Source organism: Neoarius graeffei, chromosome 1 (assembly GCF_027579695.1).
Source record: "Neoarius graeffei isolate fNeoGra1 chromosome 1, fNeoGra1.pri, whole genome shotgun sequence".
Taxonomy (NCBI): domain Eukaryota; kingdom Metazoa; phylum Chordata; class Actinopteri; order Siluriformes; family Ariidae; genus Neoarius; species Neoarius graeffei.
Genome location: NC_083569.1, coordinates 2,374,744 through 2,393,609, shown reverse-complemented (window position 1 = coordinate 2,393,609; position 18,866 = coordinate 2,374,744). Strand labels below are relative to the sequence as shown.

At 43.3% G+C, this 18,866-nt stretch overlaps 2 protein-coding genes across 2 annotated transcripts in view; one reads left to right on the top strand and one right to left on the bottom strand.

Annotated features, from left to right (window-relative positions):
- The window catches only part of si:ch211-107p11.3 (GT1 domain-containing protein), a 12,932-nt gene extending 11,751 nt beyond the window's left edge, over positions 1 to 1,181 (top strand). The window contains exons 5-6 of the mRNA XM_060930611.1: positions 923 to 991; positions 1,056 to 1,181. Of these exons, the coding sequence (XP_060786594.1) occupies positions 923 to 991; positions 1,056 to 1,181 (195 nt within the window). The remainder of the gene's footprint in view (positions 1 to 922; positions 992 to 1,055) is intronic.
- Positions 1,182 to 9,470: 8,289 nt separating this feature from the next.
- Positions 9,471 to 15,322, bottom strand: LOC132890716 (cAMP-specific 3',5'-cyclic phosphodiesterase 4B-like). Its single transcript, XM_060927864.1, has 10 exons — positions 15,216 to 15,322; positions 14,387 to 14,480; positions 13,044 to 13,228; positions 12,754 to 12,852; positions 12,464 to 12,628; positions 12,185 to 12,284; positions 11,715 to 11,869; positions 11,502 to 11,624; positions 11,237 to 11,419; positions 9,471 to 11,104 (listed from the first exon to the last, which is right to left on the bottom strand). The coding sequence occupies exons 1-10, from the start codon at positions 15,273 to 15,275 to the stop codon at positions 10,823 to 10,825; spliced, it is 1,446 nt and encodes a 481-aa protein (XP_060783847.1). The 5' UTR covers positions 15,276 to 15,322; the 3' UTR covers positions 9,471 to 10,822.
- Positions 15,323 to 18,866: the final 3,544 nt, after the last annotated feature.

The following is an 18,866-nucleotide window of genomic DNA, read 5'->3' as shown; positions in this document are numbered from 1 at the left end:
GATGATATTCTCGACATATTTATCGAAGATAACAGTTCAATCCCAAGTTACAGAAATTCAATCTGAGTTTGTTTTAAAATATATGTTATAATAAAGGGAATTTATAAACGGATGCGTTTGTAAAAGTATTCCGATTCAGACCCGTCACTTTGTCGAAGCGCCATGGCACTGATTTCCGGCTGCACATCGTCTTGTGTTCAAGTGCAGGCTCTGGCCTGTGTCCTCGCACTGTGTATGTCCTAGTCCTTCTAGTTAGAACACCTCCAAAGGATCATGCTGCCAACACCATGCTTCAGTGCAAGGATAGAATTGGCCAGGTGATGAGTGGTGCCTGGGATCCTCCAGAGTCAAGGGTCGAAGATTTAAATGTTGGTTTCATCAGACCATAGAGTCTTATTTCTCAAGGTCTTAAGTCTGGTCGCTCTACCATAACCGTTCCCCGCATGACCATCAGGGTCTCGGTCACCTTTCTGATTGAATCCGTTCTCCCAGTTTATTCTGCGAGTGGTTGGAGGTTCTTCCCCCTGAGAAGGACGTGGAACAGAGTTCAGTCTGGCTGGCAGCCTGTGGATTATGTAATCCAAATTTGAAACCAAGTTTTGGACGAATGTGACAGTTCTCTGTCTCGATCGAGTGTCTTCTGGGAAGAAAGAACTGACTGAAGATTGTAATTTCTTGGCAGCACTCTGATTCAGAACATGATGAGAAGAACGTTGTGGTGTGCTCTCATCCAGAAGAGGTAACGTGCTATGTGTATACCTAGCATGCCAAAGCATGTTCTTATACTTATGTAGACCATTAAGCATGCTTCAGGGCTAAATAGTAGGTCAGTATGGTACCATCTGGCACTAGTACCCTGATAGATCAGCGCTGTAGAGCTGTGTTCAGGGGTTTGGGATTTTTTCACTGATTCCATGTGCAGGGGACTGAAGCGTACACAAGCCAAGAAGATCCTGGACCTTCTGGACCCTCGGAACCCGCCGACGCAGAGGTGAGTCTTACTTAAAAAAAAAAAGTTTATATTTATTAAAATATCCTAACAGTTTTATTTGCAGAGAGACGAGGATGTGACGGCACTCTATAAACGTTACCTCAGACAGGAAATCGCGTACCGGCAACTGAAGATGAAGAAGCTCCAGAAGGAGATCCAGTTGCTTGACAAACAGCTGGATGTGAGTTAGATCAATGAACTGATTATTAGTGGGCCGGCTCAAATGAACTTTGTGCCAATAAAAAAAAAAAAAAGAATAACTTCAGCTGAAAAATGAAACACGTCTCAACTTAAAAAAAAAAAAAAGGTGCAAATGTAATGTAATGTGAACGCCATGATCTGTTTGGTCAGTGATGGTATGAGTCGAGTCAGGACACTGTTTATAGGATGAACGGAGAAGTGTGTAACGCTCAACATGGCAGCTGGATCATTTAAGTCCCGCCCCCTCGAGTAAAAAGAGCCAATCGCCTGTCCGAAAAAGGTCTGGCAAATACTGCATAGAGCAGTCTGAAATATTTTATTCAAATACTTTTCAAATCAGTATGCTCCACCCATTTCTGTTCCGTGAGTCTCTTTTTAATCCAGCAGAGACGAGCCTGGGCTCGCGTGACTGAAAATAACCGTCCCCGAGCCTCGCTAAGACCTGTCGAGTGGACAGACTTTACTAGAAATACTTTGTAAATGACGCTGGTCATGAAGTGTTTCGTTTTGTTTTCTCGGCATCATCTGAGCCGTTCGTCTGTACATGATTAAAGTAAAGAAGGAATTTGTTCAAAAGAAACAGATATTAAAATAACAATTCCAAAGAAAAAGCAAACGGATTCTGAAACGCGTGATTAAATGAAACGAGTACATTAAATTACTATGACTGTATATATTTAAAAAAAAATTTAAATTTATTTTTTGTACTTTCCTCTTCTTTTTGTTTCTTCAATTACTTTGCCTTTTTATTGTTGTTTGTTTTTGAATTTAATTTTCCATTTTCAGTTTCTGTAATTTTTTTTCTTTTTACATTTTTTTGTTCCTTTTTTATTTTTAATTATTTTTTTTCCCCATTGGTCCGTGTACTTTTTCATTCATTCATTCATTCATTCATTCATTATTCTATTTTGGAAGTCACATGAGAAATGTACTGTAAAAGGACTCGTTGATGAATTTTTACACTTGTGTATGACTTGTGAAATGGAATCCAGAGCCATGTTTTGATGTATTCTTAGTTATTGAAAATGAGTCATTGAACAGCAGAAAAAGGGAAAAAGCAATTTTGAAAAATGCCGTTCTGAATTGCGTTTTAGTTTATTTAGAACTTAGGTTTTGGGTGACCTGGAAGCCTAAGCTTGTGGCAATTTTGTGTGTTGACATGTCTTCTTCACGTAGATTCACCCGTTTAGGGCCTTTGAAGAGCATGTACTGCATAGCATCCATGATCCATGAACTCGCTGGAGGTCGATCTATCGTCGTCGTCGTGTGTTGCGAGCCAGGCGGTGTAATTTACTTCCGAGTGAAATATAGGATCAGTCAAATGAAATTCAATAAAGGAATAAATGAATATTACAAAATAAGAAAACAATCAGAAATGTCCACTTTTCTAATACTACTATTTGATGATGGCAATACATTTCGAAAACAAAACAGAGCCATTTCTGCTTGTATTGTTTTAAATAAAACACCCTTTTTTAAATTTCATCTTTCATTCCAAAATAGAATAATGAATGAACGAGAAAGTACACGGACCCCCATTTCATTCTTTCTGTCTTTACCCTTTCGTCCATTTTCATTTTTCTCATGCACTTTTCTCTTTACTTCCTTTTTTTTTGCTTTACTTTTTACCTTTACTTTTAAGGCTCGAAGTGGGATTACGTCGTGGCGATTTCTGTCCGTCCGTCCATCCCAGGAAAGGGTGCTCACCTTCTGAAATCAACTCCTCTTACAATTTTTGGAGGAATTTCACGAAACTTGGCAAAAGGCTTTGTTAAATGTCGGTAATACGCAGATTGTTATTTTGTTCAATTCGGTCGCATTTTACCAGAGTTACAGCCCTTCATTAACAACCTTGTACTTTCCCAATTTCATAAAGGTGTGTTTGCCTTCTTATATCAACTCCTCTCACAATTTTCGGACGAATTTCTCGAAGCTTGGTAAAAGGCCTTGTTATATGACGGTAATACGCAGATTGCGATTTAATTTCGTTTGTGAAAATTTTCCCAGAGTTTTGACCCTTGATTAAATAACTTGTACTTTGACAGTTTCATGAGGGTGTACGTTCTTCTGAAATCAACTCCTATCGCAATTTGTGGAGGAATTTCACCAAACTTGGCAGAAGGCTTTGTTATATGACAGTTATACGCATGTTGAAATTTCGTTTAATTTGGGCAAATTTTCCCAGAGTTCTGCCCTTGATTATTCACAAGCTTGTACTTTGGCGATTTCATCAAGGTGTGCTTGCTTTCTGAAATCAACTCGTCTCTCAATTTTTGGAGGAATTTCATGAAACTTGGCAGGATTCTTTAATATATGTCAGTAATACACATATTACGATTTCATTTGATTCAGTCGCATTTTACCAGAGTTATGGCCGAGTTACCAGCGGGGGATATTGTGCTCTCAGAGCACTCTTGTTTTAGTTTTACGTTTTCACCTCGTCACTTGTATCTCTTTATATTTTCATTACAAGAGTGGATCAGAAAGCCGACAACGTTATTTAATTCTAATCACGGACTTTTTTTATGGTTGAATTTGACTTTCGAGGCGCTGAAGGAGGAGTTCTGCGTCTAAAATTTGAATCTTGTTGGATTAAAACACTAGTGATGTGATCTGAAAGGCCATGAGAAGTGTGTGTGTGTGATTTTTGTAGCCACAAGGTTGCGCTGTTTGTCTTCCACCCCCTGCTTTTATATCTCTGAGATCAGCTCACTGTATAATCACTGATACTGTCGAGTCATCAGAGATAGTCGTGTAAAAAATATAAAGTATTCGAATAAAGATTAGCAATACGTTTCAAATAAAACAATTCATTTAGCTTCTTGAGTCAACGTGCAATTTTTTTAACGATTACTGATATGAAAATTCAATCTTGTTATGGCATAAGCATGTAATACAATAAGCTTAACTGTGTTTACTTCAGTATGTGTTTCATTACATTATGGAGAGAAAGCAGCCTGTTTTGGAAAATAGCTGTGTGTGTGTGGGGGGATTGTGTGCAGAGAGATGAACTGATTAAACACACTCAGAGGAAAGTGCTAACTGCCCTCTTCTGCATACATTAGTTCTCGGGTGGCTATGATTAATTAGCACCACTCTGATTGACAGGAGAGAGTAAGCTCTACAGCTCCGTAAAATATCATTTGAAAAATCGAAGTAATGTTGACGGGTCTCGGGCTGCAAGAACTTTGAGAACTGCTGTCCAAAAGATTATTACTAAGAATGTCTTGAGTTCAGCGCTATTGGATGTGACGAGCTCGATGCCTTTAAACTCTCCTCTAGTCAAATCACCCAGGAGTTCACGTTGCATTATTAACACATCTTGACCCCTCCAAATACAGTCAGAGCTCCAAAATGCCTTTTCCGTCGAAAATAGTGGAGAAAGTGGTTGTCCAAGAGCACTGTGCTGAACTGTAGGCTGCTCTGCACTTCAGCGCTGGCTAAAGTGATAAATGACCTGCTGCTTGGGTCAGGTTGTGTGTTTCATTTCAGCCCAGTTTTTGGTATTATTTTGAAACGGAGTCCAACATTTACACTATAGACGAAAGAATTAAACATGGTGTCCCACAAGGTTTTAGGCCCATTATTGTTCTAGAATGTTGTTTCGTTTCAGCGTTGATGATGCCATTCATCCATTATGGCAGCACAACTACACAAAATGATCTACAGGTAATAAAACGGTATGGGTTTATTGTAAAATTTTGAGTGATGGGGTTGTGTGATGAAGTGGAGTTACGGTACTGTTGCCGCCGCAGCGTAGATTATTTTCCTATAACAGCACGTCCCTGAGCAGTTTTATTCCTTTTATACTGCAACAATTACACTTTTTAATTTATTAATTTAATGTTGCAAAGCGTCAGTGAAACAAGTTCGTTCCTGTTCTCAGTAGCCGTACGCGTTTGTTCCCTCACGGCTTTGTTTTTTTTCCTCTCCTTTGAGTAAACAAGGCCGAAAAATCGCAGCTCGTTGTGTTTCTGAGAAACTGCAAAGAAGCGTAAACTCGTCTGTCCTGAAACGTAACATGACAGATTTACACTGGAGACTCCTTCCAGAAACGTTACGTAAATTGATTTGGAAGTTCCAAGTGAAGGAGCTGTTGCTATAGAAACCATGACATATTAAGGCCTCTGCATGCTCTTGCGACAAGGCTTTCGCAGATAGCTTTTCGCAGACAGTTGTAATTTATCGTTGAGCGGGGAGTAATAGGCGTGCGCGATGTTATTCACCGCTACAACGCAAGGGGGCGCGAAGTCGTGAGGAGTAGTTGGTGGGTGTGGTTAGTGGAGTGTTTATCCTCCGGTTACTTATAATGACTAGAACTGGAGTCGTATAGATGTACGTACTTCCTCACTTCCTCGATCAACCGCTCTTCGTGCTGCTCCATCTTCGCTCGTGTTTTTAAAAACGGCGGTCGTGAAAACAAACCCAACCAGGAAAATAAGGAAGCGGAAGTGCGTGTACAGCGGATGTAGAGTGGACCAATCAGAGCCCTCTTGTCTGCGAGGCTTCTGCGGTGGTCACAATTTTTGGGAGGTGCGCGCAGAGCGTCTGCGAAGGGGGGGCTACGCAGACGCCATCTGCGACGCCATCTGCGAGGACTGGGTTGTCAGCATAAATTGGCCTTCACAGCAACAAGGTTCTGGGTTCGAGCCCAGTGGAGTTTGCATGTGTCTGATACCCCTTTTCCACCAGATCAGTTCCAGGGCTGGGTCGGGTCCAGTGCTGGTTCACAACTCGGTCAACTTGTGAGCCAGCTGAGAACCAGTTTGCTTTTCCATAGCTCAGGGTGCTAAGGGGAGCCACATCTGCGTAGCCCCCCCACCTTCGCAGACGCTATCTGCGGCGCCGTCTGCGAGGACTGCGTTGTCAGCATAAATTGGCCTTTAGAGTGAGCATGTTAATACTGTATGAACTTTAATTTGACATTTTAATTATTGCTCTAGAATTTGGTTTTGCGCTGTAAGCGTGTCGGTTCGGCAGCGTGAAAGGCGTGACGTATTGAGCGTGTTTTGGAGTTTAGAGAAGACCGTCGTTGAAAAATTCTAACTGCAGGGTGAAGTCCTGAACCTACACACACAGCGCTATGATTCCAACACAACCCTCGATGAAGTTGTGTGTGAAAGACGTCAGAGCAGCGTGACGAGGCCAGTGGGTGTTTAGCATAAACGCACAAATAGAAGTGTTTTTATAGCACAGTTTCCACCTGATACGCATCACAGAGCTCTCACTTTCACACTGAGTGTCAACCTGCTGCCTTCACCTACTTCAGTCCTCAGTCGCTGGGATACAAACTCACAGCCTTCTGACCACTGAACGCTGCAAACCTGGATTCGAATGACAGAGAAATGCGACACGATCCTGAACAAGTCTTTCTTCCTTTCTATCACTCGCTCTGTTGCCCCTCGGGTGTAGAAGTGTGACGTTCCTTTACCGCAGAACTCTTGTGTCGATCCCTGGCCTTCAGTTCGTCGTCATGTCAACACCCTCATTGTGTTTTTCCTGCTTGAATGAATTGTGTGTAACTTCCTCCTGATATGAGTCTTGGCCCCTTCTGAGGAAGAGATAACGGAAGCAGGAAGTTTCTGTCGAAGTTGACTGAGCGCACTTGTTTTCAGTGATTATCTCGTTCCCTTCCCTCCTCTGAGCCTTGGCTTGGCTTCGCTCCTCGTCTTCCAGCTCTCTGCACTCACTTTCCCGGGAACGTGACGTCAGGACCCCTTGGCCCTCGCTGCCTTCTTCAAAAATAAACCCCAGGATTCCTCAGGAGCTGCTGGAGGTTCAGTGGAAAACGCTGGCCTCGGAGTCACTGACGCTTTCGTAAACATTCTCTCTCTCTCTCTCTCTCTCTCACACACACAACAAAACAACGCTTCTAACTCAGTCATTCTTCCAGTCGATGTTTACTGGTTAAATTTCACAGAAATACCGACACATGGAGAAAAGCTCAAGGGGAAAAAGCGTAATGTTTAACACACGCATAAAAATTCTGTTTCTATAAAAAAACTTCACCGTTTTTTCTTTCAGCTCCAGATGAGACGACACATTTCACGTCTCCCTGTCTTCTTTTTTAATTCTCGTTCTTTTTCTTTCTTTCTTTCGCTGTAGTTTTTCCTTTGACTATTTTTGTTTGCTTTTTAATGTTTTTTAATAGATTTTTTTTTTTCCGCCTTTTCACCTTTCTAATTGTCTTTCTTTTTAGTTTTCATTATTTGTTCTTGTTTATTTTCTCTCTTTCGTAATTTTTCATTTTACTATTTTTTGTTTGTTTTTTAATTTTAGATTTTATTTCTTATTTTCCCCTTTCACATTCGTGCCTTTAATTTTCACTTTCTGTCTGTCGGGTTTTTTTGCGCTTTTTAAAAAAAATTCTTTATTTTGCAATTTTTCCTTTTACTATTGTGTTTTAAAAATATTTTATTTCTTATTATTCCCCCTTTTCCCCATTTTTGCCTTTTTTAATTCTCACTTTCTCACTCTGTCTTTTTTCTTTTGTTTTAGATTTCCTTCTTTGTTCTTGTTTTTTCTTTGTTTTGTAATTTTTCCTTTCACTATTCTTTTTTTTTAGATTTTATTTCTTATTTTTCCCCTTTGCCCATTTTTGCCTTTTTTAATTGTTTTCTTTCTTTATTTTTAGTTTTCCTTCTTTGTTCTTGTTTTTTTATTTTCTTTGTGTTTTGTAATTTTTTTTTTACTATTTTTTTAAAAAGATTTTATTTCTTATTTTTCCCTTTTCCCATTTTTGCTTTTTTTAATTCTTACTTTCTTTCTGTTTTTTCTTTTGTTTTAGTTTTACTTCTTTGTTCTTGTTTTTCATTCTCACCCTCTCTGTTTCTCTCTCTCTGTTTCTCTCTATCTCTTTTTCTCTCTCTATTTCTCTCTGTTTCTCTCTTTTTCTCTCTTTTTCTCTGTCTTTCTCTCTCTCTGTTTCTCTGTTTTTCTCTCTCCGTTTCTCTCTCTCTTTTTCTCTCTGTCTTTCTCTGTTTCTCTCTCTCTGTTTCTCTGTTTTTCTCTCTCCGTTTCTCTCTCTCTTTTTCTCTCTCTTTTTCTCTGTCTTTGTTTCTCTGTTTTTCTCTCTGTTTCTCTCTCTCTTTTTCTCTCTATTTCTCTGTCTTTCTCTGTTTCTCTCTCTCTGTTTCTCTCTCTGTCTTTCTCTGTTTCTCTCTCTCTGTTTCTCTCTCTATCTCTTTTTCTCTCTCTCTTTGTTTCTCTGATTTTCTCTCTCCATTTCTCTCTGTCTTTCTCTGTTTCTCTCTCTCTGTTTCTCTGTTTTTCTCTCTCCGTTTCTCTCTCTTTTTTCTCTCTCTTTTTCTCTCTCTGTCTTTGTTTCTCTGTTTTTCTCTCCGTTTCTCTCTCTTTTTCTCTCTATTTCTCTCTCTGTCTTTCTCTGTTTCTCTCTCTCTGTTTCCCTCTATCTCTTTTTCTCTCTCTCTCTGTTTCTCTGTTTTTCTCTCTCCATTTTTCTCTCTCTGTCTTTGTCTGTTTCTCTGTTTTTCTCTCCATTTCTCTCTATCTCTTTTTCTCTCTGTCTTTCTGTTTCTCTGTTTTTCTCTCTGTTTTTCTCTCTCTATTTCTCTCTCTGTCTTTCTCTTTCTCTGCTTCTCTGTCTCTCTTTCTTTGTCTCTCTCTGTCTCTCTGAAGCGGCTAGAGATAACGAGATGAGATATTAGAGTCAGTGGATAACGAGCTGAATGTAAATGAGGGAATGGGCCTGAGTGAGCCGGACCGTTCCTGTAACCCTCCGTGGGTCTAACCCCAAGCACCCTGCTGAAAGAGGGCGTGCTCGTCCTGTCTGTGCGTGTTGGCGAACTCGGGCGGATGAAGAGCCTGCTGTAGTTTTTTAGCCCGATGTTGTTTTGTGACGTGGGGAAGACGCTGCCCGGCGTTCGTCGGCACATTACTGTGACATCATCGCGTGGAATGTGCTGATGCTGGAGTGTGATAGTGTTCGGTTTCAGCCAGCTCTGTTCTACACGACACGCTTCACCGTGCGAGCAGAGGCTGCCGTCACGTCAACACGATCACAATCTCATGAAATGGAACATACCGTAGGAAAAAAACCGTGTACATGTGGAAAAATCCAGCGAGCGATGGGAAAAGACGGCTACGAGCGACTCGTGTCGTACTGAAAGGATGATGTTTTCCCCTTTGTGTCAAAACGTTGTAGTCTGAAGTGTCGTACTGTATTTAATGTCCCTTTCTTTAAAAAAAATACACAGGTTTTTATCTCATTCATTTCGGCAGGAGAATTAAAAAAAAAAAATCAACAAAGCACCAGAGATTTCCAAAACTTTCAGGTTTAATCAGTTCTTTGGTAAGCGGCCCGCGTACACCGTGATGTCACAGCGTGGGACGGCGGGTCGCTTTGTTTGTCTGGCACACAATAAAATAAGAACATTCACAAAGTAATACAACAATACAAGAGCACAAAGTCAGGAATAATGACGTACATTCCACCAGGGAAGTCGAGAGGAAAAACTCATTCGCACTGCAATGATATAAAAAGAAAGAAAGAAAAAGTGAGTAAACTGTTTGTTTTTTGTCGTCTGTGACAAATTTTGTTCGACACTACAAAGAACAAACAGCTCTTTTAAAGATATTGCTATAGGATTAAACGTGTTCGAAGGTAACTGCAAACAATTTTCCAAATAAGGAGACTTTTTTTTTTTTTTAAGGTGTGTTGCATGTGACCACAATGCCAACCCGCTGCAGGAGATTTAAACTTGACTTCAGGATGCGCAACATGTAGCTTTTTTTTTTTTTTTTAACCACATCCTGCGTGTGCATGACGATACTGAGAAACGAGGCGCATTGACGTCAATGACGCTCGTCATGCCTGTAAAATATCATGCTGCATTTCTTAAATCAGCTGCACTGAATCATGGCTTTAGCCAGTTTCTCTTTGAGTGGCAGTTTAAAACGTGGACAGTTTCAATTTTGGATGGAACGCGTCATCACTGTTTTACGTTACGGGTCATTTTCACGTCTAAAGTGATTTCAGTGTCGGTATTAAAGTGCTTTCGTTCATTGTGGCTTCATTTGCTTCTGTTTATGATACAAAAACATGTACCGTGTTCTCAAAAAATAGCAAAAATAAAATAAAAGCTTCACACAGTCAATACTGTCTCATCAACAAAAATGTGTACTTCATGACCGTACAGGTTTTTCTATAAATCACTGATAAAAAAAACACCTCGGAGAAAGTTCTTCCCCTCCACGGTTGTGTTTTCGTCAGAAAAAAAATCCTTCATTTTAAAAGTGTCCGTGGGGTCTGCTGTGTTTATGATAAACAAACGTTACAAAATACACATTAGTTTTTAAAAAAACAACAACCAAAAAAATGTGTCTTTGACGCAGCGGTACAAAAAAAATAAATCCATACGGATCATCAGTCAGTAGTTCGCCTTCGTAGCATCCTGTACTGGCACCAACGTTAAGCTTCAGGATCTGCTTCGGTGCTGGAATCTTGTACGCAAACCATACGAGAACTTTCTAGTCAAGTTCTGCAAACTCCAGCTCCAAGGAATCGTTACTTTCCGATCACGCTCTGCGAAAAGAGCCTCTGGACCGATCAAGTCCGCAAACAGCTTCTTCATTAAAAGGATTATCCGTTTAATGCGTCGTAGTGGGCTGCTACGTCTCAGCTGGCGACGAAGAAGGAGCTATGTCCATGTCGGCCGTCTCCGAACGTCCTTCATGATGAATATTGTCCCCATCTTCACCTTCCAAAGTCAGTTCGAACTGGAACGTGTCTCCTCCGGCTTCGTAGAACGGAGGAGACGGACTCTGAGGGATCATGCTATGGTACCAGTTCCTGTTCTGCTCCAGAGTGTCCAGGATGTCCTGGGCGTCCGGGTGCACCAGATCCGCCCATGTCTCCCACAGAGGGTGTACGATGTAGTCGATGAATCCCACCTGGAGGATCATCAGAGCTCGATCAGTAATCGATTTGCACGTGGAGCAAAGAGAAACTAAAGGCCACACTGGTCTTGAAATTTAAGAACTTGAAGAAAACATGACCAAATGCTTGATGTGGTTGGTTCCTACCTGGGATTTCTCCACAGAAGCGGTGTGCTTGTCGCACATGGGGCTGATCTCCATGCCGCGCTCTCTCTCCCGGTCACCCTGGTGGAAGAACTCGTCCATGATGCGGTCTGTCCACTGTCGGTAAAGGTCCAAAGGCTTGGTGGGGTTACTGAGATCGGCACAGTGGACCATATTACGCAGGACCTGCGGACATCAGAAAGGTTCATTAGTGTGGGACTCTTTGACGCAAAAAAGAAATCACTTCCTGAATCCCACGAGCGCTCACCTGTATCCTGTCGGTGTAGTGGTCCAGCAGTAACACTCCTGAACTTGTCACCTTCTTGGTCTCCACCATGGTCTTTAGATCCGCCAGCAAGCTCATGTGTTTGGACATATCTGTCGCAAGCACCTAACACGAGGAAGCGGAGCAACGTTAGCCGAGAGGCTCGACAAAAGAAAGACGAACGTGTTGCACGGTATCGCCGAAAGGTCGACTCACCATGTCGATGACCATTCTGCGAAGGTTCTGCCGTTGTTTCTTCGACAGGTTCTGGAAGATGTCGCAGTTTTCCCCTTGGAGCAGCTTAAACCCTACGGCCAGGTGATGGTTCTCGAGAACGGATTCGTCATTGTACATGAGCGCCAGTTCCGAGTCTGCAAGGCGAGGGGAGTCAAATTTATTTATAAAGCCCACCAAAGTTCTGTACAGTATGCTAACAACAAAGAGTAAATAAATAAAAAGCACATGTGTAAAGCAGGCGAAGCTCAATAACAACTAAGAGGACAGAAGAAAGATAAAATGCGTAAACACGAAAACAGCCGGGTGCGTTTAGTCGAAAGACGTTAGTACACACGGCTAAACGGCAGCGTAGATAAAACAGACACGACGTGCCGAATGTTTGGTCTCCGTCTGGTTCTAGTTACTCGAACTGCACGCGAAGGAAGGAATGGAAGGGCAAAAGCACTCACTGGTATTAATCAGGAACTGGTTCGAGACCCCCGGGTGGTCCACGTCATGGATCGCTGCCGCAAAGATGGCTGCCAGAATCTCCAAGTCTGTGAAGACGGCCTGTGAACGAGGAGAGAAATGAAATCAAAATGCTGATCTCTACCTTCAGCTTTCCGATGAGAAAAAACATGCACACGGAAACGACCCCCAGATAAAACGTGCTACGCTGTTTTGCGATCGGTTTCAGACTTCCAAGGTGTGTTTACAGCAAGTCATCCACATAACGGCTCGTCCCTCACCTCCAGAGCAGGGGTGGACAGGAGGATGTGCATGGACTGGGCCACGTCAGCAGCATGCAGGCTGTTGTGGTAGGCCATGTCCGAGTGGTAGTGGTCCTCCAGGGTCATCATGTAGGTCACAAAGGTGTCCATTGGGATCTTGAAGGTTTTCATCAAATCTCTTTCCTGGAGATGATACAACAATGTCGTACAATTTAGTTCGGTCTTAAAAAAAAAAAAGGTCCCATGAATTTTTCTGACTGTGGGACTACTTCGGATGCGTTCCCTAAAGGATAAAGCAAGGCACTGACCTGGAAGATGGCGTACATGACGCAGGTAAGTGGGCGTTGATGGGAATGCTCTGCAATCCTGAAGATGTTCAACCCCCACTTGTTGATGTTCTCCAAGTCCTGGAGAATAGAAGAGATGTCAAGCGTGTTATTTGCAGTAACAGACTCTGAAACTACAAGACAACGGGAGGTGGAAAGCAGACAACTAGGAACTCCGGCGAGGACACCAGGAAGAAAGGCTTTGGATCTCAGAAGCAAGGATCCAGTTGATGAGGGAAGCGATGATGCATGAAGGATTTTATGGTTCTTACCGTTGCAAGCAGGTCTTCAAGGTCGGTCTTGACTCCAAATCGGGCCACGCTGCTGGAGATGCCTGGTCCATGTGTGACCTTCCTCATTCCGCTGATCTGAGTCATGAGCAGCTGTTGTTGCTGCTTCCTCTTCCTCTCCCGAGACTTCGGAGGAGGCGACAGGATCTCCAGCTCGTTCTGCTTGTCTGCGAGGGAGAGGTTTTGATCTGTCAGTTATGCTAATGTCCCCCCCTCGCACAGCACAGTCAGTTCATTACCATTTGTGACCTTTTCACTCATATTTACTTGTGTTCATTTATTCTCCCTCCATCAGGGGGGTTCCCCGACATGTGAAGTGTGCGTATGTGGGGGTGTCAGTGAGTGTCCATTTCCATAACAGAGGTTAAGTCCTCTGTGTCATTTCGTAACCTTGTTGAGTGGCATAACCTGAGTAAATAACGCTTGTTCCAAGTAAAACACGATGTTGTCTCCGAAACGTTGCTGCTGAGCCACACATCCTCAGAACCGCTTTGTTCACAAAACAAGAAGCAGTCTAGGAATTAGGTTTGTCGGAGGAAATTCATGGAAGCGCTTCCTGCATGCTGCGTTTTTACAGGTGGCGTCATTTACGTGTTATCAAATCGCTTTCTGTTCCCCAGACTCTGATAACGCTCACTTCCTGCTCCTGTCAAGAGTCACACAGTTTATCAAGTCAAACAAGTGTGACACAAACACCCCCAACACACATCTCTCTTCTCTTCCTCACTCTTTGCAAAAAGCTGGTTTGAAAGCAGCGGTAAACCACGAGGTGGCCTGACTGATGCTCCGGCCTTCCTTCCTTCCTTCATTCTTTCTCATCATGCACTACAACTGTTACGGTTCCAGCATCAGTGAAAGCTTCTACTCGAGAACAGAAATGAACGCAGGAAGTGTTTGGTACACAGCTGCAGACCGACAGTACCGAGCCCTGGGCCGGACCGTAAAACCCTTTTAGCCAGCGAAACAACTGGACAGATGCAAATTTCAGTTGTTTGTCCAGAGTGAACTCTGCCTCTCGCCTGGGATCGGATTAGCTCCGGTTCACCCGCGACCCCGACGGATCAGCGCTAGAGATAATGGAGGTTATAATGCTTTAGCGTTATTTCTGTTACGTGATCACATGTTGACATGGATATACCATTTTCATCTTTTCTATTCTGTTCCAATTCCAAACTCATTCCCTCGCATACTCTGCCAGAGGGTTCATGCCCGGCGTAAGGCTTCGCGCCTGGTGTCAGGCTCTCGGTCTGCGATGCTGCACGTTGATGTCACCCTCCAGATATCTGGGATGACCTGAGCAGCGGAAGATGAAAGCTTGGACTCACCTAAGAACGTGTTGGAGATGTACTCGGACACTTGGTTCCCAGAGCGGCTCATTTCCGACAGGTGTGTGAGCTCACGGTTCAACATCCGCTTGAACTGCGAATCGTGAAAAGAATTAACGTTAGAAAAAAGTGCTGAAGATGAGTAACTTGTGCAGTGAGTTATGATGGAGCAGTCCTATAAAATCTCTAAACACACACACACACACACACCTTAATGTAACCCCAGGAGACTGAGAGCAAGTAGTTTATCTCGGGCATGTTTAGAGCCGCAATCCACAAAACCTCCCAAGAACGAAGTTTACAGAAGCAAAGTTTCTTCTTCTTTTCACCGTCGCTCTCCGACAAACCGACTCCAGCCTCTTCCCTTCTTCACCTCCCCTCCCCCCCTCTCTCTCCCCCATCTGCCCTTCAACCTTCTCATGCAGAGTTTGCGTGAGAGAGTAAATCCCACTGCTCATGCATGAAAACAGCTGGACGGCAAGCCGGCTGGTGCACGTTTACTGGACCACATTACAACACAGCATGCCTTAACGCCTCTTCCGACTGATCCAACAAGACGACTAAATTATTTTACAACATGTAAGAAAAAAAATCATGGTCTGCATTGCAACATTCCCATTTTTTTTTTCCTTTTGTGCATCGTAGCTTTCCAATGTACACAGAACACTGAGTAAACGTTATACCATAAATGATGCTACACAGACTAAATTCAGGACACACACACACATTTTTCCGAACTGTTGAAAATCTCGAGCGGTTGAATGCGTTTTGATCGGTCTTCAAAACATGAACGAACGCAAAAGGAATACAATTTAAGATCTTTCCTCACCTCAGCCCAGCCTTTCATCATACCAATCTTTCTCGCTTTCTCGGAGCAGCACAGTCCCATGGTGGCATGCACGATGCCTTGCGCTCCACACTGGCTCACTTTGACACACGCCAGGAAGTGTTTGAGACAAAGACCTGGCTGATTCACCTCACTCACACTGACCCCGCCTCCACCCCTCCCCTGGCTCCTCCCCTCCCTCCCTCCCTCGCTCTTTCTCTTCATGGCCTCAGGTACACACGCTCTGGTTGTCAGACTGAGACTCATTTCCTGATTACAGCCCCCTCAGTGCCCTCAAGTGAACCGCCATCAGTTCAGTTTCTCATTTTTAATCCTTCGTCAGGTTCTGACTGAGCTCACGGCCCGGCTGAGTGGATTAAACTCTTAAAGCTGAAGGTTTCATTAAAATAAGTGTCCGTGTGTTTAGTCTCGGCTCACACCAGGCACCACATCGTGATTTCTGATTTCTTATCAGTCTAAACGAGGTCATCTACGGGAAACCGGCGTCCTCTGGCCTAGTTAGAGCTCCACACACCACATCTGGGTCATCTAAAGCCCGTACGGTGTTGTAGCTCTGTACAGAAGTGGTGGTGTAGTGGTTAACACTGTCGCCTCACAGCAAGAAGGTGTGGAGTTTGCATGTTCTCCCCGTGTCCGCGTGGGTTTCCTCCGGGTGCTCCGGTTTCCCCCACAGTCCAAAGACATGCAGGTTAGGTTAACTGGTGACTCTAAATTGAGCGTAGGTGTGAATGTGAGTGTGAATGGTTGTCTGTGTCTATGTGTCAGCCCTGTGATGACCTGGCGACTTGTCCAGGGTGTACCCCGCCTTTCGCCCGTAGTCAGCTGGGATAGGCTCCAGCTCGCCTGCGACCCTGTAGAACAGGATAAAGCGGCTACAGATAATGAGATGAGATGAGATGAGATAAACCCAAGGAAATTTCATTATCTGTACTGAACCCTTGGAATATCATGTTATTTAAATATTAGGACAAGTTGCTCAATGAACCGTATGTTCCTTTAGGGTTTAAAGTATCAAAAATGGATAAAACGTTCATTTGGAAACCCTCCAGAAATGTCAGGAACACACAAACGCACCAATCGCTTTTTCTCATCGATCATGCAATGCGACACTTCCTGCATTCTGTTCTACTTCCTGAAACGTTTCTCACGTCTACTCACACTTGTTTTTACTGGGTCTGTATCGGCCAATCGGCTCGCGAGACTACTTGTCGATAACAGCCACGTCGGATCGACCGACCGCAGCAGAAACGTACGCAGCCAGTCAGGTCGTCTGCGTTTTCCCACCAAATAAAGTTACTAGATGATAAAGGACATTTAAATCGTGTTCGGAATTCTCTTCTTCCACAGAGTTTAAATCCTGGCATCATCCGTTTTTGTGAAGACGGATGATCTGCGAAACCAAACGCGACAAATGTGATAACTTTAAACGTACTGTATTAGCGTATCAAGTTTGGCCTAAGAGTGTACAAACTTTTGCACACTGCAAGTTGAACTGGTGTGACTGGTTAGTGCCGGGCTGGGAATTACCCTCAGTATCTCAGACGTTAGTTGCCGGATTTAGTGGGTGTATTCGAGCAGGAAATCACAAAAGTGCCAAAAGGGTGGGGCTTCCGGAAAAAATGTGATGAGCTAAACTCCTTTGACACTGGGATTAGCATGAAATACTGGGTTTAATTAAAACAACATTGTAGCTGTGTACCATGAGAACAGCGCAGGTTCGCATTCCCTCTCCGAGTATCGAGCAAGCTAGTCATGCTAGCCTGGCTTTTTTTTGGTTAAAAAACTTCAAGAACCGCCCACTTTTACTGGACGAGGGTGTTTGATTGATTGATCGATCGATGTGGCGGAAGATGAACTACGGCTGGTTTTAAAATTAATTAATTGAAATGACCTCCTGATTGGTCATTTGATTGGACAACAAGTTAGCAACCTGATTGGCTGACCAGTGAACGAAAGCGTTGGTGATTGTGCACCAATTAGAGTCCAGATTAAAACCATTCACGTAAAACCATGAAACGTTCATTAAGCGTTTGTCCTGAAGACCTACAAACCAGAAAACACACATTTCTGCAAAGTCCTGGATTTCCAGCAGCCTGCGTTATTACGCAATAATTTAATGCGCCAACGACATTCCCGTAAACTGTGGTGTGTAAACAGAGCTCCGTGTTCACCTTGACCTCATCTACTACCTGCATCACCTCACTCTGACGGCAGAAACTTCAGGTGTGTGTGTGTGTGTTTTCAGGAGCATGAATCTGGAGTTTTTGCACTGCAACAATCACACTGAGCAAACATAACCCTGATTATCAGCTTTTACACACACACACACACACACTGAGATAACATTTACTGAAACACGATCCACACAGTTCCTCTGATTTACACTGTTGGATTGCGATTGGTCAGAAGGTGTTGATTAATTTTCTATTTCTAGATATTTCATGTCCATGATGGAAAGCAATTCTCTTTTTTTCCTGATAAACCATGACTGCGATATCCAAGACTGTGAACGTATCACTCGTAGCATTTCGGAACTAATCTAATTTCCCTCACAGTTCACTGCAGGAAAAGGATGGAGCGTGTGTTTAAAACAAGCGGAATAGTTCCGCCGTAATTCCCCAGCAGTGTCGTTTATCATCGTGTTCTGCTGCTAATGGACAATTGATCAGGGGTGTGTGTGTGTGATGAGATAAAGTAATATCAAACTTTATTCAACTTGAAGGAAACGTTGCTCAAAAATTACGACATAAGAATGATAAAAAATGATAGAGTAATAAATAAGCGGAACACCAGCACCTGTTTAGAGCTTATTGTTTAATGAATTGGCAATCTACCCAGGCTAAACCCCGCCTCCTGCCCAGGGTAAACCCCGCCTCCCACTCAACATCAGCTAGGATTGGCTCCAACTTCCCCCGAGACCCTGATGGATAAGCAGCATAGATTTCAGGGGAGGAGTTCTATAGACTGATTTCAGGGGAGGAGTTCTACAGGTTGATTTCAGGGGAGGAGTTCTACAAATAGATTTCAGGGGCGGAGTTCTACAAATAGATTTCAGGGGCGGAGTTCTACAAATAGATTTCAGGGGCGGAGTTCTACAGGTTGATTTCAGGGGAGGAGTTCTACAAATAGATTTCAGGGGCGGAGTTCTACGGGTTGATTTCAGGGGAGGAGTTCTACAGATCGATTTCAGGGGAGGAGTTCTACAAATAGATTTCAGGGGCGGAGTTCTACAGGTTGATTTCAGGGGAGGAGCTCTACAAATAGATTTCAGGGGCGGAGTTCTACAGGTTGATTTCAGGGGAGGAGTTCTACAAATAGATTTCAGGGGCGGAGTTCTACAGGTTGATTTCAGGGGAGGAGTTCTACAAATAGATTTCAGGGGCGGAGTTCTACGGATTGATTTCAGGGGAGGAGTTCTACAGATTGATTTCAGGGGAGGAGTTCTACAAATAGATTTCAGGGGCGGAGATCTACAGGTTGATTTCAGGGGAGGAGTTCTACAAATAGATTTCAGGGGCGGAGTTCTACAGGTTGATTTCAGGGGAGGAGTTCTACAAATAGATTTCAGGGGCGGAGTTCTACGGATTGATTTCAGGGGAGGAGTTCTACAGATTGATTTCAGGGGAGGAGTTC